The sequence below is a fragment of the Pristiophorus japonicus genome, chromosome 13, assembly GCF_044704955.1.
Source record: "Pristiophorus japonicus isolate sPriJap1 chromosome 13, sPriJap1.hap1, whole genome shotgun sequence".
In the NCBI taxonomy this organism is placed as follows: domain Eukaryota; kingdom Metazoa; phylum Chordata; class Chondrichthyes; family Pristiophoridae; genus Pristiophorus; species Pristiophorus japonicus.
This window is the reverse complement of record NC_091989.1, coordinates 23,048,778-23,076,630: the sequence shown is the minus strand read 5'-3', so window position 1 is coordinate 23,076,630 and position 27,853 is coordinate 23,048,778. Positions and strand designations below refer to the sequence as shown.

Genomic DNA, 27,853 nt, shown 5'->3' with positions numbered 1-27,853 from the left:
ATGTGCATATACATACATCTATTATCTCTAGCAGACACATACACCAAACAAATTCTGCTGACTGGTTAGAACAGCCAAGGAGAGGTACAACAGAAGTAAACAACCTTATTAAATAAAAACAGAGAGAAATGGATGTTCCAAGGGTAAACACAATAGTTAAGAGTCTCATATTTGGTTGGAAGGTAAGAATTATCTTTATGGTAGTTATAAAATTCTCGTGCCTGGTTTGAAAGGACAGGGCGAGGAGAACAGAGACGAAGATTAAATTCAACCTGACTAACGAGCACAGAAAGGCTGTGAAACACGAGCTCTATCCTGGGTGGTAATAAGCATTTTTATCAGTGTTGTGGCAATGTAGATCATTTTGTTGGTCTGAATGAGGCCCACTAGAGCCAGAATTACACAGAATCTACAGCACAGAAACAGACCACTCAGTCCAACTGGTCTATACCGGTGTTTATACTCCACACGAGCCTCCTCCCACGCTGCCCATGCGTCCCCCCCACCCACTCCATATCCCTCGATTCCCTTCTCCCTCATGTATGCATCAAACCTCCTCTTAAATGCATGAATGTTCTCTGCTTCAACCACTCCATGTGGCAGTGAGTTCCACATTCTCACTGCTCTGTAAAAGCCAGTCGCCAATGCATTTTGTGCACTGACGTAAACTTTTGATGACCTCCAGGATACAAACCACGAACTTAACAAAACCTCCATACCTTTCAGGATATCAACACACATGTTAAGCATCACAACCTCAAACAGGTTGTATAAATATATATATATTTGCATGCAGATTTTACAGTAAGGGTACTATTTAATGCCTTGTATTCTTCCATTTTTCCCTGTGTAAGATCAGTCAATTTACTTATTAATTTGTCTATTAATACTTATTACTTATACCTGTGAAGCTCAGAATAGCTATAAAATCTCATGGGAATGACTAAAATTTGCACTCAAGATCCCACAGCAATTGTTAGGTAGCTACTCCCTCTTCCCGAACCAATTCCCTCCTCTAGCCTTTGTTGCAAAAGGGATTGGAGTACAAGACTAAACAAGGCTTACTGCAATTATATAGGGCCTTGGTGAGACCACACCTGGAGTACTATGTACAGTTTTGGTCTCCTTACCTAAAGGGAAGATATATGTGCAATAAAGGTTAACCAGACTAATTCCTGGGATTGCGGAGGGAGGGGGGGGAGGGGGCAGAGAGATTGTCCTATGAGGAGAGATTGAGGAGACTCAAGCAAAAAAAAACTTGGATTTATATAGCGCCTTTCACGACCACCGAACATCTCAAAGTGATTTACAGCCATGAAGTACTTTTGGAGTGTAGTCACTGTGACTAGGCTTAGATTTCCTAGAATTCAGAAGAATGAGAGGTGATCTCATTGAAACGTATAAAATTCTTACAGGGCTCGACAGGGTAGATGCAGGGAGGATGTTTAGAACCAAGGATCAAAGTCTCAGAATAAGGGGTCGGCCATTTCGGACTGAGTGAAGGAGAAATGTCTTCATTCAAAGATTTTTGAAACTTTGGAATTCTCTGCACCAGAGGGCTGTGGATGCTCAGTCATCGAGTATATTCAAGACATAAAACGATAGATTTTTGGATATTAAGGAAATCAAGGGATGTGGGGCTCGTGCAGGAAGGTGGAGCCAAGGTAGAAAATCATGATCTTACTGAACAGCGGAGCAGGCTCGAAGGGCCGAATGGCCTACTCCTGCTCCTATTTCTTATGCTCTTATGCTCTCTCTTACACTCACTGGATAGAGGATACTTTAGCAATAACCTTCATATCTAGTTCACATCAGGTTTTAACAAAGCTTATAGCACAAGGTGCATTTTCTACCCTCAATTTTAAAATCACTGCAGAGGCCCCTTTTTTGTAAATAAAATAAAAGCAGCTCCTTCTTTTTAAGGCATTTCCTCCTCTCCATTTCTTGGGTAATTCCAGAGTAATTTTTAAGGGGCAGGGAGAAGGAAGAAATGAAAAGAATATGTTACCAGGATTTCTGTCCATACTACTACTACTACTAACCAGCTGCAAGTTAACTTTCCCTCTACTAAATTCCACTCCATCGTAGTGGCCAGGAATGCAACGAAGAACTAGGATCTATAAAGCACCTCACACGACTTCAGGATGTCCCAAAGCATTACTTTTGAAGTGTGGTTACTGTTGTAATGTGCTGAAATTTGCTAACCAATGTGCAGACAGCAAGGTCCTACAAACCGCAATGAGATACATGACCAGATAATCTGTTCTTGGTGTTGGTTGAAGAATAAATACTGCCCAGGATACAACTCTTCTTCAAAGGGTGTCAACGCTCTTTTACATCCACCCGAGATGGCAGACAGGACCTCAATTTAACATTTCATCCAAAAGTCATCTGACAGTGCAGCACTCCCTCAATACTGCACTGAAGTGACAGCCTAGTTTTTGTAGTCAGGATTGAACTTACAAACTTCTGACTCCGTCGTGCTACCACTAAGCCAAATCTGACACCAATGTGACACTTTCGCACTCCAAAATGCCCTGGTACACTTTGCTACCAAAGTAGATTTTTAAATGCAGGTACCAAAATGAGTTATCCCCCTCTCACTTCCTTGCTGGGTACAATTTCACAGGCAGCACTTTTCCTTCAGCACCTCCCCCCTCGCCCCCAAGCTGCATATTTAACTACACGCCAGCCACCTCAATCGTGTCCTTATTCAATGTCCATGTAATCATATGGACAGCGAGGGTCGCATGATATCAATCAGAACCTCCATGCTCATCAATCAATTGCTACAACTCCTCCACTTCAACCAACTGAACTGTTTAAACTGCATCTTGAATCTATCCAAAACCCACCCAAATTCCCATTATTTCAAAGGCATTCACTATATTCCACTACTTAAGATTTCAGCAGCATCAGGGCACAGGACTGTCACGTTTAATCTGTGCAGCAGCTAGATGAGGCAGATAGTGGCAGATTGCCTTTTTCTGAGCTTTCGGGTGCAAGTTAAGACAGCGTTCTTCCTCTCCCCCTATTCCCTGAGCTGCCAGTTTAACTGAAAAGTGGATTAACTCCTACTTGCAAACAGCAAACACTGAACAGTCACACAGCTGCTAGGCAAACAGACATCCAGCATCCAGAGGAACATTAGCATCCTCGACCAGGCCAACATCCCCAGCATCGATGCACTGACCACACTTGATCAGCTCCACTAGGCAGGCCACATAGTTCGCACGCCAGACACGAGACTCCCAAAGCAAGCGCTCTACTCGGAACTCCTTCACGGCAAACAAGCCAAAGGTGGGTAGAGGAAACGTTACAAGGACACCCTCAAAGCCTCCCTGATAAAGTGCAACATCCCCACTGACACCTGGGAGACCCTGGCCAAAGACCATCCTAAGTGGAGAACGCACATCCGAGAGGGCGCTGAACACCTCGAGTCTCGTCGCCGAGGGCATGCAGAAATCAAGCGCAGGCAGCAGAAGGATCATGCGGCAAACCAGTCCCACCCACCCCTTCCCTCAACGACTGTCTGCCCCACCTGTGACAGGGACTGCGGTTCTCGTATTGGACTGTTCAGCCACCTAAGAAACTCATGTCAAGATTAGAAGCAAGTCTTCCTCGATTCCGAGGGACTGCCTATGATGATGAAGAGGTAAAGAGACATCCAGCAGTGTGGCCAATGATCTTTAGCCTTGACTAGATGGCCACAGTTTACATTCAACAGGGGCAATTAAAGGGATGTAAATGAAGGCCTATGCAAACTTGCCACAGGCCACACAGCAGATGTGTCCAACTTTCTCTACTTAGTCAGCCATGACACAGTGGGTATCACTCTCGTCTCGAAGTCAGAGAGTTCTAGCTTCAAGTCCTACTCCAGACACTCGCGAATAAAAATCTAGGCCGACACGCCAGTGCACTGCTGAGGGAGTGTTGCACGGTCAACGATGCCGTCTTTTGGATGAGACTTTAAACTGAGGCCCCATCTGCTTTCTCAGGTGGATATAAAAGATCCCATGACACTATTCAAAGAAGAGCAGGGGAGTTCTCCCCTATGTCCTGGCCAATATTTATCCCTCAATCAACATCACAAACAGATTATCTGGTCATTATCACATTGCTGCTTGTGAGGGCTTGCTGTGCTCAAATTGGCTACTGCATTTCCTACATTACAACAGTAACTACACTTCAATTGCTATAAAGCGCTTTGGGACTTCCAGAGGTCATAAAAGGCACGAGAGAAATCCAAGTCTTTCTTTCTCTATTTCCTCACCAATACTACTTCAATCAACACGAAACAGCAGCATGGTGGCAGCTAATCCCTCCTTTTTTTGAGGCAGGTGTGGGCAAGTAAGAGGAGCAATAGGTTTACAAAAGGAGGGAAGAACTAAAGGCAAAATGAGTCGTTCAGTGCAAGCTGTAACTGTTCAATATTTACCGAAATAAACTATTATATTTGAAATGTTATAGTACTCCAAACCCTACTTTCTGGCTGTAACAAAATATCATTGAGCTTAGTGGACTGATGTGGATGGCTTCTCAATGGGAAAATCATTGAAGTAGTGGGTAATAAGTCCAGGTGCTGATCAAGTAAATTGTTCTGTCCTGGATGGCATCAATTTCTCTTTGGAAAAATGTCAGTCAATCCTCTAAGTCGTCCTCTGTGGTTCACTTTTCGGCTACACTCTCATCTCAACCACAACTCCCTAATCTCTGGACTCTAAAAAGATCTCTGATTCAGACACATTTCTCTCTGCCTTCTTACTTACCCCTGAACTATGCCACAAGAATCGGTGCTGGGACCACTACACCATTTACGTCAACGATTTGGACTCGGGAATCAGAAGTACAATTTCAAAATTTGCAGATGACACCAAATTGGGAGCTAATATAGGACAGCGACAAAATATAGGAAGACATTAATAAGCTTATAGAATGGGTATGTAATTGGCAAATTAACTTTAATATAGACAAGTGTGAGGTAGTACATTTTGGTAGGAGGAATTAGGAGGTCACGGTCACATACTCCTTGGAAATTAAGTGTCCAAATAGGGTAGAGGGAGAGGGGGATCTGGGGGTACAAATACACAAATCAATAAACGTAGCAGGTTCATCAGGCCATAAAAGAAAAGCACTGGGGTTCATTTCTAGAGGGATAGAACTGAAAAGCAGAGAAGTTTTCATAGAACCTTGGTTACATCACACCTGACTACGCAGAGTTCTGGTCTCCATATTATAAAAAGGACGTGGAGGCGCTTGAGAAGATGCAAAATTGATTTGAGAATGAAACCAGAATGGAGAGGTTATACCCATCAGGGAAGATTGAACAGGCTGGGGCTCTTTTCTCTAGCAAAGTGAAGATTGAGGGGCGATAATAGAGGTATTCAAATTATGAAAGGGTTTGATTGGGCAGATGCGGAGCTTCCACTTGCAGACGAGATCAGAGCTCGGAGCCATAAATAAAAGATAGTCCCTAACAAATTCAAGGGAAACTTTTTTTTAAACCCAGGAAGTGGTTAGAATGTGGAACTCACTGCCATAAGGAGTGGTTGAGGCAAATACCATTGATGCATTTAAGGGGAAGCTAGATGCGCAGCTGAAGGAGAAAGGAATAGATGAATATGTTGACAGGGTTAAAGGAGGAGCATGGGAGGAGGGTCGACAGAGCATAAATACCGCATTGACCTGTTGGGCCGAATAGCCTCTTTGTGTTGTAAATGCTTTCTAACACTTTGTAGTACAATCTCTTCACCCCAGTCTATCTTTTTTTCTTCTTAGAAATTTGCTCAAGGCTACACACTATACCCTCCTGCCCTTCCAGCTGCTCCGTTTTTTTCTGCCTTTTTAAAAATGTATTCTCTAGAAATGGGGAATGCTAGCCAGCCCACCTTTATTGCCCATCCCGAGTTACTGAGAAAGTAGTGGCACCCTTTGTGACCTCAGGTGTTGGTCATGGGTATGTTCAGATTCATTTGACCTTTAATAAACTTTCAAGTATGTGACTGCATGTTGAATTCATCCTTGGCATATAGGCATAGGATTGCAGTCTTTTGTCTGTAGTATTACAAAATTTGGTGGGCCTTCTCTGTAATCCTTGTAGTAATGGTGCTCACACGATGGTGTTAGGTAAGGAATTAACCCAGCAGCGATAAAGAAACAGTGATACATGTCCAAGCCAACATGGTTTATGATGGAGTTAACAGTGGTCCAATGACATTGCTGATCTTATCTTTCTCAGTGGCAGAGGTTGCAGGGGAGGGAGCAATTTGGTGAGTTGCTGCAATGACAATAGTTCATACTGCAGGCACAATGTTCCAGTGCTTGAAGGAGTGGATAATAAGGCCAGTGCTACAGGTACTGATCAGGTAAACTGTTCTGTCCTGCATGCATCAAGATACTCGAGTATTTTTGCAGTTGCACTGATCCAGGTAAGTGGTGATTATCCCATCACACTCCTGATTTGAGCCATGTAGAAGGTGGAGAAATACTAAGGGGTCAGGAGTTGAGCCACTCATTACAGAGTATTCAGCCTCTCATGTATTGTCACCATGGTGTTGATATGGCTGGTTCAGTAAAGCTTCTGATCAGTGGTGATCCAGGATGTTGATGGGGCGGGGGAACTCTCAGTACTTATGTGACACGAATGTTACCTGCCATTTGTCAGGAAGCCAGTCCAGGTCTTGCTGTAGGCTGGCATACGCTGCTTCATTATTAGAGAACGTTGTGAAGGAGACAGATCACTGAGTGCATGATTGTTAGTATGGATTTCAACATGACCATCCCACTAGGACTCTAGTTGCCTTCATTAAGGCTAGTTCTTTCCTCTCGAGAACCTGAATTGTCTCTGCCTTAGATACCTCCAAAGCATTTTGACAGAGACTAGCACCATGCACTTCCAAATAAGCTATAATTTGGTCTTCCACCAAAGCTCTGTTCATAGCATTCAGTATTTAGTTTTCCCGCATTGCTTGACTTTTGCTAGAGTTGGTCCATCCTCTCACTTTCTCCATTAACTTGAGTTCTCTAGGACTACGTTAACTTTCGCAATCTTCCTTCTTCATAGCAGTGAAATCCCACCGATTACCTATTCATTGCTTTTGCTAAAGATTTCGTTCAACTCATAAAATACAATACATAAGCAGAATTAAACCTAGACTTTACCATGTATCAGCTGCATCAAAATCCGTTTAAATCACCAAACACAAAGTAGTACTTGCATTTCGAAATGGTGTCAAAAACAACATACCTACAATGGCGCCTCTACTTTAAAAAAAATTCACCACAGAATAAATATGTAACTTAAAACAAGCAATGCACGATCACAAAGTTTAACACCTGGTCTGCACATTTTCAACACAACAGCAGGGAGACTGTGCTCACTTCCATTACAAGAGTTTTTCCATCACAACGTTTTTGGAATTCAGCAGCCAAACAATAAAATGGAGATTTTTCCCACTTTAAAAAGTTGCGATGGCGTAACACTGGCACACAACTTACCCCGGAGATATCAGCAACACGGTGGATTGGCACCTCCTTTTTACTGTGCAGACCTTTGGCATTCTTTATAGCCCTAAGACAACAAAAATATAATTTGAGTAACAAAAACAAAAGAAAGGCTAGATGTAAATACAAGAGTACACAATCTGTATTAAACTTAGCAAAACAAAGCCAGCAGCCTTAAAAAAATAACTAGTAACATGGATAATTCTGTAAGGATCCAGTACGGAAACCCGACCTCTGGTGCCTGAACATTATGGCCCCAAGTTTCGTGCCGCGGCGAAAACGGCGCACCTCCGAGCTGGGCGCCTGTTTTTCGCGCCGAAAACTGCGTCTAAAAAAAAAGTCCGATATTCTCGATGTTTGCTTGGCGCAGCGCGCTCTTCGCAGCAGGGAGCGGAGCCTAACACTCGCGCCGATTTTCTAAGTAGCAGGGAGCGGGTACAATTTAAATTAGCTTTCGTGGTGCCGGCAACCCTGCACATGCGCGTTGGAGCGTGCGCGCACGCGCAGTCTCACACAAACATTGGCACTCGGCCATTTTTTAAAATACTGCAGAAAAAGTGAAGATTTGTTTCTTGGACCCCTGCAAAGACTTGTAATTTAATTTTTTTTGATATTTCTGTGTGTGAGGGAGTGCTTTTAGCAGCACTGCTGAATAAATCACCTGCTGAAATCAGTGAGTTCAGCTTTTCACTGCTAAACTTGCAGAACCGGTGCTGCATTGGTGCATGCAAATTAAGGACTGTGTGTTTGGAGAAATAAGAGTGCCAATTCAACTTTGCAATAATACGTGGTGTTGACAATGCAGCACCCATTCTGCAAATTTAAATATAAAACTGTCGATGTGGCTGCCTCTCCCTGTCCAAATGGCCTCAGCCCCCCTCACAGCTCGAAGGCTGCTGCTGTATCTTCGGCTGCCGGCCAGCCACTGACGCCGCCCCTAAAGCGTGGCCGAATGGCCTCAAGAACCTTAATGAGCTGCGTGTGTCCTGCGTTGATTCTTCGGCTGCCGGCCAGCCACTGACGCCGCCCCAAAGCGTGGCCGAATGGCCTCAAGAACCTTAATGAGCTGCGTGTGTCCTGCGTTGATTCTTCGGCTGCCGGCCAGCCACTGACGCCGCTGCTATCTCATGGCCAAATGGCCTCACATCGATCCGCTGCGTCTGCTTGATTGCACTATTCCTATCTAGATGTCCCGCTATTTCTTCCTTAATGATTGGTAGAGCATCTAAGGACACAACAACTGGCGACAAGATTCTGAACTTTCACGCGGAAATGGCTACCCTTGGTACGTTGCAGCAGTTCGCCGATGGTGATGATTGGGACGCCTTTGTGGAGAGGCTAGAACACACTTTTTAAAATTTTTTTTTTTTACAGCAAACGACCTGGCAGGAGGCGACCCGGCAACACTGGCTGATAAGCGCCGCGCTATTCTGCTAACCAGTTGTGGGCCCAACTTGTATGGCCTCGTCAGGGACTTGCTGGCACCAGCGAAGACAACAACCAAGTCATACAAGAAGCTCCTAACCCTGATCCAGGAGCAATTCAAGCCCAAGGAGAGCATCCTCACAGCCAGACACCGGTTCGATACCCACCGATGGCCCGAAGGCCAGGAAGTAGCGAAGTATGCCGCAGACCTCAGGAGGCTGGCGGCATCGTGTGAGTTCGGCACCCACATCAACGATGCGCTGTGGGACATTTTTGTCATTGGAATTGGCCATGAGGGCCGCCTTCACAAGCTACTGTCGGCGGATACCACAGTCACACTGCAGAAGGCCATCTCTGTGAGCCAGGCATTCATGACCTCGACCTGCGGCTCCAGGCAGATGTCTCACCCTCAGGACTCAAACCCGGCAGGTACTGTGCACAGAGTGACACCATTCAGGAGCTGGATTGTAGAGCGCGAATCTTCACAGGGAAGAGAGAACAGGCCCCCTGAATCCCTTAACTCAGGGTCCGCCGATGGGGGCTAATCGAGTAGCACCATGCTGGCGTTGCGGAGGGAATCACAGGGCTCACCAGTGCCATTTTAAAGACTATGTGTGGAAAGGCTGCAGCACAAAGGGCCACCTCCAGCGAATGTGTGAGAGAAATAGGACTCACTGTGTCGATGAGGAGTCCGCAGATGGCCATGAATCTAGCGTGGATTATGAATTGTTAAGAGAGACAGCCCAGTCCCAAGGGGAGGTACACAGCATGTTTACCTGCACCACCGAGTGTTCCCCGCAGAAGATGGAAGTCGAGATAGAGGGAAGTCCAGTCATCATGGAAGTGGACACGGGGGCAAGCCAGTCAGTGATGAATCAAGGAGCCTTTGAGAGGTGATGGGACAATCCAGCTGAATGACCAGAGTTGGCCCCGGTTCAGGCAAAGCTGCGCACCTACACCAATGAAATCATCCCAGTTGTTGGTAGTGTGAATGTAAAGGTACTCCATGATGGCGCAGTGCACAAGTGCATTGTGGATTGTTGCAGGTGATGGACCAACGCTGCTCAGCAGGTGGATGGAGAAGATCCATTGGCGGTGAGAAGACTTCACCCCTCCAGCGATCGAAGCTCTCTGCGCTCAGAGGCAAAGCAAGCCCTCACCCGAGGGTGGACCCAGCACCGATGAGCTGACCAGCACGGCACCCAAGACACAGATCGCTCAGCACGACTGCGTGGAGCTGATCCAGCTGAGATGACCCGAACGTACCTTCCAGGCTCCAGTGGCAGGACTCAGGAGGGAGAAAATCGGATCCAGAAGCGACTTCGCAACTGCGGAGGCAGAACCCGGGGAGAAGAGGATCATCGCAATCGACATCATGGACGAAGAAACGATGGCGCCTGAACCATGAGGTGATGTGCTGAAGACAAAGATGGCCGCGGCCAGACCACGAGGTGCAGCGCTGATGGAGCCACATGGCACCAAACGGAGAAGCGGATTGGGGTAAAGCAAGCAAGGCTCTCTTAAAAGAGGCTTGCGACCCACTACAGTTCCACACATTTAAGCAATGTAACAGTAATTGTAAGTTAGAGACTAACGGTGTAATGGATTATGTAAAGCGTGTAACTGATCATGTAAAATGTATAACTGATAATTGGAATTGTATACATGCAACCGGCGAGAAAAAGTCACGCGATCGTGATCGGACCCCGAGAGTGTCCATCATTAGTATGGAAAAGCTGTGCGATGCAGGAATCCCACTGCACATAGCGGGCAGACACCCATCGGGTGCACACAGGTCCAGCGAGCTACCCAATGCTGTAAGCCTGCGTCCCGGGGACCAGAATCATGCACCACGAAGTGTGACCACAAGCAGCCAACACACACGAGCTGCGAAGCAAGCGACCTCAGCAGGGCAACGGCAACGGTAGTGATACCATTGCCCTGGGTCGGTTCCATCTCTTGGTCAACCGATGGCACCAATGGCCACGAGCCTGAAGGAGCAGAGTGCACCAAGGTCATACCCCTAGATGTAGGGTCACTCGCACTGTTCCCCCAGAGGAAACAAGCATCAGCCAGGATTTCAAACCAAGCAACGCTCAGGCCAGCGAATCAGCAGTTCCCCATGCACTGCTAGACGACAGCTCCTCAGGAAGCAGCTGGGACCCAGGGCATAAAGGAAGGACTGGGAGGGGGGGGGGGGGGTGTCACAGACATCAGTGAACCTGCCTGACACTAGGGACCATGGCAACAGCCCAGAGAGCAGGCTACGCGAGCCAATCGGCTCGCCACTGCCGCCACCAGACTGCAGGCACTGAGCCGCCGCCAGACTGCAGGGACACCAACCAGCAGCTTCGGAACTAGCTCATCCTCATACACCAGTCACCGCATACGGAACCACAAAAAAAATCAAAACCCACTTACCTGAACTTGAATGTACATGCATGTTAGGAGCCCCCGCCACACCAATATGGGAAGTGTGGGGTGGGGGGGGGTGGGAAGAGAATGCAGTGGTCAGGAACACACACACACACACACAAACAACAACCACCAGCACGCTAGCACCCACTACCCACCCAAGGTTGAGCTGGCCTGCCAGAGGTCTACCAGACAAAACCCATATAGAGCTACGCCCAGGGGCGATTTGCACTGAGGGCTCTGGGGGGAGTGATGTCATGTATCCTACATGGCTACTGTTGGTACTATCACAAGATATGCCACCAGAGGGCACAGCAGTGGGAGGCTCGTAGGTTACTTGTACAGGTGTGCCTGGCCTAGTATAAAAGGCAGGTCACCAAGTGTGAGCCCCACTCTGGAGTTTACGAATAAAGGACTAAGGTCTAAACAGTTCAAGTACAACTCACTGCCTCTTGGAGTCATTGTTAGAGCACCTAAGGTATATTTGTCATTTTACAAACTGAAGGTATTCAGAAGTTCTACCATCTCACGTTACACTGTTCCAGTACTGCAGCAGCAATTCCATCACACATGCCCAAAATCTTTCTCCTCTTTCCTCAGGCTTTATCTCCAATCTCTTGTTAAATGAGCTAGTGTTATGGTTAACTCTTCACTTTTTTCTCCCTAATGGGAATCATGGCATGGGGCTCAAAATTGGCTCACCCGTTTCTTCGGCGCACTCACCAGAGATGCGGCGACTTTTTAGGCTGAAAACGGCACCAAAAAGATGTCTCCGGATTCTGGCCGCTCTGTGGCCTCTCCCATGGCTTGGCGCGGTGTGGTCTGTCGATTAGGGGGCGGAGCTAGGGCCCTGCGTGAAAAACAGTGCCGGCAGCTCTCCGCATGCGCACTGGAGGTTTTGCGCACGCGCAGTAGCTCCTCGGCAGCGTGGGACCGGATGCGTCCCGCCCCTATCCCGGGCCAAGTGGCCTCACGACGTGCGTCGGGCTAGAACGACACAGTCAGTCAGAGAGAGCGAGAGAGAGAGCGAGAGAGAGAGAGAGAGAGAGCGAGAGAGAGAGCGAGAGAGCGAGAGAGAGCGCGAGAGAGAGAGAGAGAGAGAGAGAGAGAAAGCGAGCGAGCGAGCGAGAGAGAACTACCCAGTGGAAGTAGAGGTTCCATGTCTCGTTTCGCAGGTTGGCAGTTTATCTTAGAAGTCATTTTCTGCTTGGACTTCAGCAGCCTGTGCTCTCCCAGTCGCCCTGCACCTATCCCCGGCCGAGTGGTCTCCCGCACCGGCCGGCCCGCTGACTTCCCGGGCCAAGTTTTGATAGGAAGGTAGGACTTAGTTTTATTTTTTTATTTCTTCTTGAATGTTTTTATGCTTCTTGAATGTTGTTGTGCTTTGGTTAGTGCTTTGCAAGGTCCTCTCCGCTTCCCTTCCCGCCCCTATCTCCGGCCGAATGGTCTCAGACGTACCTACCTGCGCTGATATTTTAACTCTCTGCAAGGGTTTTCTGTGCGGCCATATTCGCTGGCCTAAGTTAATTTGGAGCAACTATTAGCTGTCCAAAGTGGCCTAAATGGCCAACGCGGGCGTAGGTGTCTGGTAGCACCCCCTTATGAAAAAAAAACTTTTAAAAATCCTAACTAACTCACTTGCACTGGCGCAAATTGAATGTGCAAAATGTGGATTTTTAAGATACTGCAGAAAAATCAAGTTGCTCCATCCTGGCCAATTTTGAGCCCATAGTCTTAACTCTATCTTCATATCCAAAAATTCTTGAAACCACTCTTGCCTCGAGACCACAATCTTATTTTCCATCCTCCTTTAGTGGTTCCAATCTAGTAATCTTTCCACTGAGCTCACTTATAAATCAGTTTCTTGCTGTGAGCTTGCTAGTTTGTCTTTTTTTAATCAGGTCCCAGTATTCTGGCATAACAATTCACTCTTTCCAAGTACCACCAAAATTAGTTCAATCTAATTCATGATCTAATGTGGGATCCTGCCATGTGAAAATTGGCTGCTGCATTTGCCTACATAGCAGTGACTACACTTCAAAAAGTAATTAATCAGATATGTAGTGCTTTGAGACAACCGACAAATATTTCTATGACCCAAAATGTAGTTTTTCATATGGATTGATGAACAGTGTACGTAAGAGTTAGCAATCTATCCGCTTACCGCTGGAATATACATTCCTTACCCTTCGGTTAAGTAGAAAAACACGACAAAAGTCAGATAATTCAGGCATTTACTGGCATGTAAAATTTATTAGCAAGGTGAAACGAGAATAAAAATTACAAATGTTCACTGGTACTTAAAAATGTTTTCTTCATGTTCTTTAACTGAAGTTTGGAAGGACACAAAGATTGGGCATCAGGTACTATGCAATCCCATCTCTCTGCTGCAACATGGAGTGAACTAGTTAAAGCATATGAACTAAAATATTGCAAAAGATTGCCATGTGAATACCTCTGCAGGAGAAGCCCTGGGATACAGAACAGTCACTCAAGATAGATCAAAAGAGATAGTGGAGGAAGGTGCTCACATTCATGATGTGAACCAACACCTAGCATCTGCATCATCTAGGAACTAACCATGTACAAATGGTCAGCTTTTATAAAGCCAAGGTTATTTTTGGTCCAGCCATTAAAAGTTACTACATCTTCAAGCTTGCATTCTTGAATATTATTCTTCAAAGGATCCAGAAACAAGAAACATTAAATTCAGACCAAACCTCAATGCAATTATCAATCAATCACTGCTGCATGTGAGTGCGAGACAAAATCAGGTCAGCTATCATACCCTGCAATCCAACTGTAACCACATGATTTTGGTAAAAAGTGGTGGTGGGGGGGGGGGGGGTGAAAGCAGACAACAGAAAACTACTCCTTTTACTAGTTCATGGTTAATTAATTCTTCCCAATAACTATCAAAAACTAATGTCGAAAGGAATTGAAGTGCTAGGTTTCAGGATCGAGGTATTCAAGGGGAGACTTGTAACCTCCAATTACCATCTGCCTCTTTTGAGTGTACAAGAATGCTGGTAGCCCCTGGTTAACCAAAGGGTTAGAAGCATTTGGTTGTCTATGCTTCTGATTGCCATTCTTGGGACCCATGAAAAGAAAATCGTGCTTTTATACAACGCCTTTCACAAAATCCCAATGAAGTACTTCTGAAGTGCAGTCACTGCTGTAATGTAAGAAACTTGATAACTAGGTAATGTTTGTGATTTTGATTGAGGGATAAATATTGTCCACGAAACCAGGGATAACTCTCCTGCTCTTCTTCGAAATAGTGCACTGGGATCTTTTATGTCTACCTGAAAGAGCAGACTGGGCCTCAGTTTAACGTCTCATCTGAAAGACGGCATCTCCAGCAGTGCACCTCACTCAGTATTGCACTGAAATATCAGTCTAGATTTTTGTGTTCAAAGTCTCTGAAGTGGGATTTGAACCATAACCTTCTGACTCAGGCAAGACTGCTACTAACTGAGCCACGGCTTCCATCTCCAAGGCCCCGAGATTGCTGCCTTCATATTATACAGTATGCTGCCTGGCATTATGCACTCCTGGGCCCAGCACTGTGCAAAACACAAGAGTGTTGGATTTAAATTAAACCAAAGTGCAATCAATTAAAGCTGAAGAATGTGTCGCAAAAAATGCAAGACTTTCTTTCCTCTTTGATCTTAACCTTGCAACTAGAAACTATAGAGTTTTAAGTACCGCCCGAAGTATACAATGAAGCTTGAACACAGGTTTTTCATAGACTCTTAAAAATAATTTATTACTTTCCAAGTATATCCTTTTCAATTTTCAATTCCCTTTTGAACGTTACTGCTTCCACCACCTTTTTCAGGCAGGGCAGTCACATCATAGCTCACTGCATTAAAAAAAATTCTCAACTGCCCTCTGGCTCTTTTTGTACAAACAGTTCCACCAAAAGATTTGTGCATGTTTGAACACATGTACAGATGATATATACTGAACATCCATCTAAAAAGGAACCAATAGTGTGATCAACTGATCCACACCTAACAGTGATTAAAAATTGTCCTTGAAATAAGAAAACTTCCCACTCTCAAGAAGCCCATTTCAATAGACACAGGAAGCTGCCTTTTTAGGTGGTTCAATATAGAACATAATTTATGGCCCTGCAACGGAGAAGGCAAAGTTACAGCCTCAGAAACTAAGAGCATCCCAAATGTAATCATTGGTCTCTCAAGGCTCAACAAATCTTATCCAAGGCAGCAGCAGTTACATTGCTGCAGTTAGCCTTGGGGGGAGGCAGATTTTGCACACCAAATTATCATCAAAAGACCCCTGCTGGGGTGTGAGCATGAATGGACATTTGCTGATGATGGGGTCAGGCTTAGCTGCAACAGCCTCCACTGTCAAGTAGGAACATAGGAACAGGAGTGGGCCATTTAACCCCTTGGACCTGTTCCACCATTCAATGAGATCATGGCTGATCTGTGACCTAACACCCACCATTGCCCCATATCCCTCAATATCTCGGATAGATTTTTCATAACCAATCTCAGATCTAAAATTAATAACTGACCCAGCATCCTCTGCAGTTTGTGGAAGAGTGTTACAAGCTTCACTCCTGAAAGGCTTGGTTCTAATTTTTAAGGCTATGTCCCCTAGTCCTCGATTCCCCAACCAACAGAAATAGTTTCTACCTACCCCTTAATATTTTGCAAACTGCAATCAAGTCACCCTTAAACTTCTAAATTCCAGGAAATGCAGCCCTAGTTTATGTAATCCTCCCTCGTAATTGAGTCCTTGGAATGCAGGTATCATTCCAGTAAACCTACACTGCACTCCCTCCAAGGCCAACATATCCTTCCTAAGGTGCGGTGCCCAGAATTGAACGCAGTACACCTGATGTGGTCTAACCATGGATTTGTGTCGCTGCAGCATGACTTCTAATCCCTTGTATTCTAGTCCTCTAGATATAAAAGCCAGCATTCCATTAGCCTTTTTGATTATTTTTGTACCAGTCCGTGATAGTTTAGTGATTTATGTACATGGATCCGTAAGTCTCTTTCGACCTCCACTGTTTCTAGCCCTTTACCATTTAGAAAGTGCTCTGATCTATCATTTTTTGGTCCAAAGTGGATGACCTCACACTTGCCTACATTAAGATCATTTAACTTTCGCTCAATATCGCTCAACCATTGGTGGCCATGCCTTCTGTTGCTTAGGCCCTAAGCTCTGGAATTCCCCGCCCAAAGCTCTCTGCCTTGTTCCTCCTTCAAGATGCTCCTTAAAATCTACCTCTTTGGTCACCTGTCCTAATTTCTCCTTATGTGGCTGTCAAATTTTGTGTCTCATAATACTCCTGTGAAGAGCCTTAGAACCTTTCATTATGTTAAAGGTGTGAAACAAATACAAGTTGTTGTTGTTGCAATTTTTTTCAAACGGAGCCTCCAAACTTTCTCCGGACGACATGGTGTCCACGTTATTTTATAAGAATGCGATTGCTACCAACGAATTGGAAGTAGTTGCGAATGCGCAGCCTCTGCTTTTTTTGGTGGTTCTGAACTGTTGGGTGAAACTATGCTGTGAAGCCATTTGCAACGACTGTCCGTTGCTCCGTGAAGAGGCTGTCACAGTCATGTCGGAAGTACTTATTGGTATAGTTTCTGTTTACTTTTTAATTGGGATGAAACTTTATAACCATGTCATATGGAGAAAGTTTGGAGGCTCTGCTTGATAAAAATTGTAAGTTAAATGATCCCACGTGATGGAGAACGGGACCAGGGAGCGGGGCTGAAATTTTGAGAAAACAGAGCGGGGCAAGCAGGGTCATCGAAATTTCCAGATTAATGCGTAGAACGCTTCTGCGCAGTTTACAGTCATTGAAATCAGCTTCTGGTTTGTTGGCAGGAGTCATTCCATTTGCCCATTTACGAAATCTATTAATATCTCTGGTAGCTGGTATCTCAACCCACCTTTCAACATTCGCCCATTTGGACACATGTACCATAAGTTTATCAACAACTGTAGAACTGGAACTAAGAACTCAATGTCTTCAGAAGAAGTAAATAGGGTGGAGGGTGGGGTTGGGGGGGTGGGCGGTGGTAGGGGAAAAGAAAGAAAGAGCAAATCGGAAAAGAAAGAGACTCTGGTAGATTAGTACTAGTGACAGCCGCCCATTTCCTGGTTCACTTTTCCGACAGCTTGGAGTGAAGTAAACCCTAATAGATATAGAAATGTACAATTTTCTGGAGCTTGGCAGACAAGAACTGAGCGTTTTTCCCGTAATCTTTCGTTCAGTTTCCATCAGTCTAAAGTAATGGAGTAATGGAGAGCAGTAGCAATATTACCTCATCCACATACAAACATCTCGTGTGAAGTCTACCGAAAACTGAATCTCCATCAGTTCTTGTAGGTTAAGGACTATGGAAGAAATATATTCTGAAGTCGATATTTCAAACCCTTGAGGACTGATCCAGTTTATTGCTTTCTAATAACTTGAATCATCAGGGACTTGGCTGTGCATTCCATTTCTATCTATATGATAGACAGGAGGGCATGGTATGCAGCCCACCTGATGACTGGTGCATTGAGTGTAATAAAGAGGACAACTGCTGATCCCTGGTACCCACTCCCATTCACAACATGCTTAAATGCTATATGTTTCAGTTAACTGGAGGCTCGGTCTACTTACAGAAATTATCTTTTAACTATGAACACAAGTTTACAATGTTAGGAGACATTGGCCTGGATTTTGCAGTCAGCGGCAAAGGGATGGTGATCTCTAAATAAAGCTACCCACAAAGATTTAGCAGGCTCAAGAGCGTGAATTTCCTTTGTTCCGATGTGATTTAGAACTTGGCTTACAGCAACAGTGCAGGCAGCAGGCAGGCTGATCAGCCAATCAGATTGAAGAATTCTCACAGACAGCAAAACAGGAAGTACGGAGCAGGGATTACAATTAGTGCTCCCTCTAATTTAGTTTGGCCCGTGCAGCCCCTTTACTGAGCTATGTGGGACATTCAGAATTCCGCGCATGTGCGTTTTTTCTATTTATAAGCCATCTCACCGGCTGCATGGGATCTCCAAAGCATTGCAGGGCAGTGCAGCGCAGCTTAGAGAACGTTGATTATAATTCACATTTTAATCAGAGAATGTTGATTATAATTCACAATTCACATTTCCAGATTAATGCGTAGAACGCTTCTGCGCAGTTTACAGTCATTGAAATCAGCTTCTGGTTTGTTGGCAGAAGTCATTCCGTTTGCCCATTTACGTAATCTATTAATATCTCTGGTAGCTCTGAAAGCAAAATAAAGATTGGGACCTACACGTGGGATGTACTCAGTAGAAGCTGAAATATCAAACAAACTTTAAAAAATAAAATAATTTTTTTTAAATCATGTTATTTTCACATGTTCATCTGAGGGAATGAGACTCAACGCTTGTAAAATTAACTTTTCCAGGGCTAGACAGGTTGTTAGCAGTAATTATGACTTAGTACGCCGTTAAAAAAAGTTATAACTGATTATACAAGGCATAACATTTTCATTGGCTTTTACAGCGAAAATATTGCGTAAAAAGTTGAAGTTCACATCAATTCACCAATTCTACATTGATTGCATCTGCGAAGACTCCAACAGCAAACCGTGTGAAGGAACAGGGCATCACAGGCGGTCCCTCGAAACGAGGATGACCTGCTTCCACGCCAAAAAAAGGATGAGTTCACAGGTGTTTCAATGAAGGACCCGAACTACATCCTCAAGGGTGGAAGATGCCTGTGTGTGGATTTTTTTTTGTAAACGTATGGTGGCCATTGCACACCAGCCACCACATGGAGGGCATCACCGACAGCAACTTCCAGATTTCCACAATTAACTACGCATGCGTGGATGCCAGAAGTTGCAGTCAGTTTTACACAGAATTACAGTAAGTGTTGACCGTTTTGCCATCATTACAACCGCAAATTCCAAGCCATTGTTCAGGAAGTCTCAGTTACAACATTAGAACATAAGATATTCTAGCAGGAGTATGCCATTTGGCCCTTCAATGAGATCATGGCTAATCTTCTACCTCAACCCCACTTGCCTGCACTGTCCCCATATCCCTTGATTCCCTTAATATCCAAAAATCTATCGATCTCTGTCTTGAATATACTCAACGACAGCTTCCACAGCCCTCTGGAGTACAGAATTCCAAAGATTCACAACTTTGTGCGAAGAAATTTCTCCTCATCTCAGTCCTAAATGGCTGGCCATTTATTCGGAGACTGTGACCGCTGGTTCTAGACTCCCCAGCCAGGGGAAACATCCTCCCTGCATTTACCTTTTCAAGCCCTGTAAGAATTTTGTATTTTTCAATGCGATCACCTCTCATTCTTCTAAACTCGAGAGCCAATAGGCTTAGTCGACTCAATCTCTCCTCATTGGACAATCTCCCCATCCCAGGAATCAGTCTGGTGAACCTTCGTTGCACTCCCTCTCTATCGCAAGTATATCCTTCCTTGGGTAAGGAGACCAAAACTGTACACAATACTCCAGGTGTGGTCTCACCAGGGCCCGAGATAATTGCAGTAAAACTTCTTTACTCTTATACTCAAATCTTTACTCTTATACTCAAATCTCCTTGTAAAAAAGGCCAACATACCATTTGCTTTCTTAATTGCTTGCTGCATGTTAACTAATATGTCCTTACTATACAGTACAAATGCACACGAGGCCCATACAAGAGAGGTGGTCACTCTATGACCAGTAACCTTTATTAGCCAGCACTGAAATGAAGGTGGGTGGAGCTTCCCCTTTTATACCTGAAAGTCCAGGTTAGGAGCATCGACCACAAGTTCACCATCCAGTGGTCAGTGTTCTCACGGTGTACAACTTAGGTCAGTTTATACATGGATCACAAAGTTGAATACACGACATTACCTCCCCTCCAAAGTCTTATTGGGAACACAGGTTGAGTCTCTGGTGGTTTACGCTCCCTTGTAGAGTGCCCGAGTTGGGGCTCCGGTTGTTGGGCGCTGGCCTGAGTGTCTGCTGTTTGCGGTGCCTCAGGCCTGTCCGGACTGCCCAGAGTGACTGGGCTCTCCTCCACTTGGCTCTGGTGTTCGGTGGAGTGAACTCGACATCATGTTCTTCTTCTGCTTCTTCTATGAGGTTGCTGAACCTCCTTTTTGTTTGATCCACATGTTTGCAGCAGATTTGTCCATTGGCAAGTTTAACTACCAGAATCATATTCTCCTCTTTGGCAATCACAGTACCTGCAAGCCATTTGGGCCCTGCAGCATAGTTGAGGACAAAGACAGGGTCACTGACATCAATACATCGCGCCCTCGCATTCCCGTCATGGTAGTCACATTGTGACCGGTGCCTGCTCTCCACAATTTATTTCATGGTGGGGTATAACCTGGTTTTGAGCGTCCTTTTCATTAGCAGCTCTGCGGGTGGAACCCCTGTGAGCGAGTGTGGTCGGGATCGATTGGCCAACAGGAGGCGTGATAAGCGGCTTTGGAGAGAACCCCCTTGGATTCTGAGCATCCAGTTTGATTATCTGCACTGCTCGTTCCGCCTGGCCGTTTGAGGCCGGCTTGAACGGTGCCATTCTGGCATGGTTGATACCAATTCCTGCCATGAAGTCCTGGAATTTAATGCTTGTAAACCACGGGCCATTGTCGCTGACCAAGACATCCGGTAGACCATGGGCGGCAAACATTGCCTGTAGACTTTCTACCGTGGCAGAGGATGTGCTTGAATTGAGAATGTCACACTCTACCCATTTGGAGTAGGCGTCTACTACAACCAAAAACATTTTTCCCATGAAAGGACCTGCGTAGTCCACATGGATGCGTGACCATGGCTTGGTGGGCCAGGACCAGGGGCTAAGGGGGGCTTCCCTGGGCGCATTGCCCAGCTGGGCACACGTGTTGCACCTGCGAACACAAAGTTCCAGGTCTGCATCTATCCCTGGCCACCAAACATGTGACCTGGCAATTGCCTTCATCATGACAATGCCCGGATGCTCATTGTGGAGTTCTCGGATGAACACCTCTCTGCCCATCTGGGGCATGACTACTCGGTTTCCCCATAGTAGGCAATCGGCCTGAATCGAGAGTTCATCCTTGCGCCTGTGAAATGGTTTGAATTCCTCAGGGCATGCCCCGTATGTGGCTGCCCTGTCCCCATTCAGGACACATTTCTTGACTAGAGACAATAGCGGGTCTCTATTTGTCCAGACTTTAATCTGATGGGCTGTCACGGGTGAGCCTTCGCTTTCGAAAGCTTCAACAGCCATGACCATCTCAGCTACATGCTCGGTTGCCCCCTTAGTGATGGCTAGTGGGAGCCTGCTGATAGCATCGGCGCAGTTTTCAGTGCCCGGTCTGTGCCGAATTGTATAGTCATAGGTGGCTAATGTGAGTGCCCACCTCTGTATGCGGGCCGATGCGTTTGAATTTATGGCCTTGTTGTCGGCCAAAAGGGACATTAGGGGTTTGTGATCTGTCTCCAGCTCAAATTTCCTGCCAAACAGGTACTGGTGCATTTTTTTTTTTTTTAAAAACAGCATATACACATGCAAGCGCTTCCTTTTCTACCATCCCGCAGCCCTGTTCTGCCTGGAGGCAGACTTCTAGAGGCATAAGCTACCGGCTATAACTGACCCTTGGCATTAACATGCTGCAGCACACACCTGACCCCATAGGACGACGCATCGCACGTTAAAACGAGTTTCTTACATGGGTCATATAGCGTTAACAGATTGTTGGAGCACAACAAATTTCGTGCTCTATCAAAAGCCCTTTCCTGGCTGTCCCCAGGACCCATTCGCGACCTTTGCGTAGGAGCACGTGTAGCAGTTCTAACAGTGTGCTCAATTTGGGAAGAAACTTACCAAAATAGTTCAGGAGCCCCAGGAACGAAAGCAGCTCCGTCGTGTTACGGGGTCTGGGTGCTCTCTAGATCGCTTCTGTTTTGGACGCAGTAGGTCTGATCCCGTCTGCTGCTACCCTCATCCCCAGGAATTCTACCTCTGGAGCTAGGAAGACGCACTTCGCCTTTTTCAGTCGCAGCCCTACCCGGTCCAGTCTGCGTAGCACCTCCTCCAGGTTGCGGAGGTGTTCCTCAGTATCACAACCCGTGATGAGGATTTCGCTGAAAGATCGCGGGGGCCAAACGAATCCCGAATGGACATCTGTTATACTCAAACAACCCCTTGTGTGTCGTGATGGTGGTCAGCTTCTTCGACTCACTCGCCAGCTCCTGGGTCATGTAAGCGGAGGTCAGGTCCAATTTTGAAAAAAGTTTGCCACCGGATAGCGTCGCAAAGAGGTCCTCCGCTCTCGGTAGCGGGAACTGGTCTTGGAGTGACACCCGATTGATGGTGGCCTTGTAATCGCCACATATCCTGAACGACCCATCCGCCTTGAGCACCGGCACAATCGGGCTTGCCCAGTCACTGAATTCGACTGGCGAAATGATGCCTTCCCTCAGCAGGCGGTCCAATTCGCCTTCTATCTTTTCCCGCATCACATACAGCACCGCTCTGGCCTTGTGGTGTACCGGCCTGGTGTCCGGATTTATGTGAATCACTTCCTTAGTCCCCATAAAAGTGCCAATGCCGGGTTGAAATAGTGAGTCAAATTTGTCCAGGACCTGTGAGCATAATATTCGTTCCACAGAAGAAATTGCATTGACATCGCCCCATTTCCAGTTCATGACAGTAAGCCAACTCCTCCCCAGCAGTGCGAGTCCGTCCCCCGGGACAATCCAGAGTGGCAACCTGTTCTCCGAATCTTTGTGGGTCACGACGATGTGCAAAGTTAAAGCACATGGGATTGGGGGTAGCGTGCTGACATGGATTGAGAACTGGTTGTCAGACAGGAAGCAAAGAGCAGGAGTAAATGGGTACTTTTCAGAATAGCAGGCAGTGACTAGTGGGGTGCCGCAAGGTTCTGTGCTGGGGCCCCAGCTGTTTACATTGTACATTAATGATTTGGACGAGGGGATTAAATGTAGTATCTCCAAATTTGCGGATGACACTAAGTTGGGTGGCAGTGTGAGCTGTGAGGAGGATGCTATGAGGCTGCAGAGTGACTTGGATAGGTTAGGTGAGTGGGCAAATGCATGGCAGATGAAGTATAATGTGGATAAATGTGAGGTTATCCACTTTGGTGGTAAAAACAAAGAGACAAACTATTATCTGAATGGTGACAGATTAGGAAAAGGGGAGGTGCAACGAGACCTGGGTGTCATGGTACATCAGTCATTGAAGGTTGGCATGCAGGTACAGCAGGCGGTTAAGAAAGCAAATGGCATGTTGGCCTTCATAACGAGGGGATTTGAGTACAGGGGCAGGGAGGTATTACTGCAGTTGTACAGGGCTTTGGTGAGGCCACACCTGGAGTATTGTGTACAGTTTTGGTCCCCTAACTTGAGGAAGGACATTCTTGCTATTGAGGGAGTGCAGCGAAGGTTCACCAGACTGATTCCCGGGATGGCGGGACTGACCTATCAAGAAAGACTGGATCAACTGGGCTTGTATTCACTGGAGTTCAGAAGAATAAGAGGGGATCTCATAGAAACGTTTAAAATTCTGACGGGTTTAGACAGGTTAGATGCAGGAAGAATGTTCCCAATGTTGGGGAAGTCCAGAAGCAGGGGTCACAGTCTAAGGATAAGGGGTAAGCCATTTAGGACTGAGATGAGGAGAAACTTCTTCACCCAGAGAGTGGTGAACCTGTGGAATTCTCTACCACAGAAAGTTGTTGAGGCCAATTCACTAAATATATTCAAAAGGGAATTAGATATAGTCCTTGCTACTAGGGGGATCAAGGGGTATGGCGAGAAAGCAGGAATGGGGTACTGAGGTTGCATGTTCAGCCATGAACTCATTGAATGGCAGTGCAAGCTCAAAGGGCCGAATGGCCTACTCCTGCACCTATTTTCTATGTTTCTATGTTTCTACCATGGTACTGCCTAGCACCGGAATGATCTCCTTTGTAAATGTCCGTAGCTGTGCGTCAATCGGCGATAATTTTGGCCTCCTGGCCTTGGACGCCCACAACTTGTCGAACTGTTTGATACTCATCAGGGACTGGCTGGCCCCAGTGTCTAGCTCCATTGATACTGGGATGCCATTGAGGAGACTTTCATCATTATCGGTGGCGTCACTTTTCTACCAAAGTGGATAATTTCACATTTCTCCACATTATATTCCATTTGCCATGTTCTTGCCCATTCACTTAGCCTGTCTATATCCCCATGAAACCTCTTTGCATCCTCCTCACAACTTACATTCCCACCTAGCTTTGTATTAGCAAACTTCTTAAGCATACCCACTTTTGGTTCCGAAACACCTCTGCATCCTGAAAAGGTGCTCGCAGGGCAATGTGCGTACAGTCAATTGCTCCCTGCACCTTGGAGAAGTTTGCTATTCGACAAACCCAAAGCCCCCTCAGTCTGTGCCTCCCTGGTCATAAGGAAGCTTATAAAGTCCATCCTGCATGTGTAAAGGGCTTCAGTCACCTGACGAATGCAGCAATGTGTGGCGTGCTGAGAGATATCGCAAATGTCACCAGCTGAGGCCTGAAAGGAGCCCACTGCATAGAAGGAAAGTGCCGCAGTAACCTTGACCTCAAATGGGCAGTGCAGTCCTGATGGTGCTGATAGGTTGCATATCTCCCTTAATGAGCTGCCATATCTCACTGATGACCACCTTTTGGAAGCGCAGCCTCCTAAGGCATGTGTTATCAGACAAGTCCAGGTATGATCGCTTATCCCTGTAAGTGCGTTGGGTGTAAGGTCATCTCCTCCTCAGCAGTCTACCACCTCTGATTGGGCGCATAATGCTCTTCAATGAACCTTCTCCCATCTCTAGTCTGCAGCATGTAAGTATTCATCAATACTGGCTGAGAAATTACAGGCCCCATTACTATTACTAAATGCCCGATTTATATGCATTCAAAATTATTAAATTGTCCTCTAAAAACTCAATAAAAAAATCAAAATTCACCACAATATGATTAGATAGTTGTCAAGAGATTTTAAAACCACTTTAAAGGTGTAATAACACAAGAGTCCTGTTATTATCCTCCCACCAGATGTGTACCCGATCTCTTTTATTCCCGCCTTGGATAAGTACAAGATCCGATTTGCTGTATTGCCTGCATGACATCCGACAGTGGCACCCTCTGGTGTCTGGTGACCCCAAGCATAAATATATTACTTCAAAGCTCCCATGATCTTGAAGCAGCCTTTTATGAAAAGTCCTCCCAATTACAAAATGGCATCCATACCGCTGGGTTACAGTCAGGTGAGTGCAGCTTTTTTTGAGCATCTTTTTGGGCGAGTGATCATTTGGGCAGTATATGGGCGAGATGCCGAAAGTAACACTTGGCGATATTCTGGGTGGTAGTTGGACGTTAGTTTCCATTATAAACTGTCTTCCAGTTGGTGCACAACTGATGGCGACATAATTTTAAAAAAAAATATGGGCGGGCGGTTCAGCTAATTCTCGGCGTTCAATGTATGCCGAAAGTTACACCCATGATAAATGGGCGATAGTTTCCATTTTTAATCAAATATGGGCATTAAACTATATCTTAACAGTTAATTGGGCGGTAACTGGGCAAATCGAATGGAAAGTCTAGCCATATCACCATGAAGCCTCTTTGTATCCTCCTCACAACTTACATTCCTACCTAGCTTTGTATCATCAGCAAACTTGGATATATTACATTTGGTCCCCTCATCCAAATCATTGATATATATTGTGAATAGCTGAGGCCCAAGCACTAATCCTTATGGTACCCCACTAGTTACAGCCTGCCAACCCGAAAGTGACCCATTTATTCCTAACTCTGTTTGCTGTCCATTAACCAATGCTCAATCCATGCTGGTATATTACCCCCAATCCCATGAGCCCTAATTTTGTTTAATAACTTCTTGTGTGGCACCTTATCGAATGCCTTCTGAAAATCCAAATACACCACATCCACTAGTTCCCCCTTATCTATTCTGCTAGTTACAACCTCAAAGAACGATTTGTCAAACATGATTTTCCTTTCATAAATCCTTGTTGACTCTGCCCAATCCTATTATTATTTTATAAGTGCCCTGTCACCACGTCCTGAATAATAGATTCTAACATTTTGCCTACTACTGATGTCAGGCTAACTTGTCTGTAGTTCCCTATTTTCTCTCTCCCTCCTTTCTTAAATAATGGGATTACATTTGCTGCCTTCCCATCTGCAAGAATGGTTCTAGAATCTATGGAATTTTGGAAGATGACAACCAATGCATCCAATATTGCTATAGCCACCCCTTTCAAAATCCTAGGATGTTGGCCATAATGTCCAGGGAATTTATCGGCTTTCAGTCCCATTAATTCCTCCAGTACCATTTTTTACTCAAACTAATTTCTTTCAGTTCCTCATTCTCGATTGGTTCTCCACTATTTCCGGCAAGTTTTTTTTCCATCTTCTTCCATGAAGACAGACACAAAGTGTTTGTTTAATTTCTCTGGCATTTTCTTATTCCCCATTATAATTTCTCCTCTGATAAACAAAGTAGTATGACACAGATGCTGGTAGTTCTCACTTTCGCAGATTCCCAACCATTGTGAATTCCTTGTTCCATCTGGTTTGTTGGGGAGGTAAAGAGGAGATTGTAAATAAAAAGCAGTCAGAATGTAGCCAACTTACACAGCTCTTGCACGTCTTAGCACCTAGTTAATGTGGCGCTCTCAGGATATACAAGCAGGTTACTAACCAACAATTTGCATTTATATAGCGCCTTTTAGTGTAGAGAAAGTAAACATTGAAAGACAATTGGACCACAAAAAAAACTGGAGGTGGAAAAAAAAGGAGTAAAAATGCAACCAATTGCTCAAAATAAGGGTTTGAAACTACACTTCCACTTTGTTACAAACCACTTGCCAGAACTGATGTACATGCATCTCTGCTATCTATAGTTACAGTTATACAGCCTGCAGTGAAGTGCCATCTGTATTCCTTAGGAAGGAAGACAATTGCAGACTCAGAGTAAAACAATTTGCATTAATACTACTTTGGCTATAATAACCTGAAACTAGTGAGCCTTATCCCAAGAACTGTGCACTCACACTGCAGCATGACTGGCTTACCCCAGAACTAAATCTACCATTGCGAAGCAAACAGGAGTCAAAGCCTAGAACTGAGACATTACTTGTGGGCACCCACAGCAAACTGATCCCACTTACTTTGGGTGCCCACCTCAGCCTACCGCCAAGTAAGTTAGGCCTCACTCTCGGAACTCCAGGCATTTGTAGCAGCCTGCAGCCACAGGAAGTTTTTGATTGCGTCAGCAGTTTCAATAAAATAAGGCTTCTACAAGATTCTAACTACATTAAACATATTAGGATTAAGAAATTGCTTTCTCCGATGAATTTTGTACTTCAGTCTGACCTAACCCCGTCAATGGCACATCGTATTTACTGAAAAGCTCTCAGGCACTCGATTCTGAGTAATGCAATGTGATAGCTGCAGTCTTCATTCTCTTATTTGACTGAT

General features: G+C 45.4%; 1 protein-coding gene across 1 annotated transcript in view; it reads right to left on the bottom strand.

Annotated features, from left to right (window-relative positions):
- snd1 (staphylococcal nuclease and tudor domain containing 1) overlaps positions 1–27,853 on the bottom strand; it is a 1,067,139-nt gene that overhangs the window by 697,140 nt on the left and 342,146 nt on the right. Inside the window, exon 14 of the mRNA XM_070897262.1 lies at positions 7,498–7,570. Coding sequence (XP_070753363.1) covers positions 7,498–7,570 — 73 coding nt within the window. The remainder of the gene's footprint in view (positions 1–7,497; positions 7,571–27,853) is intronic.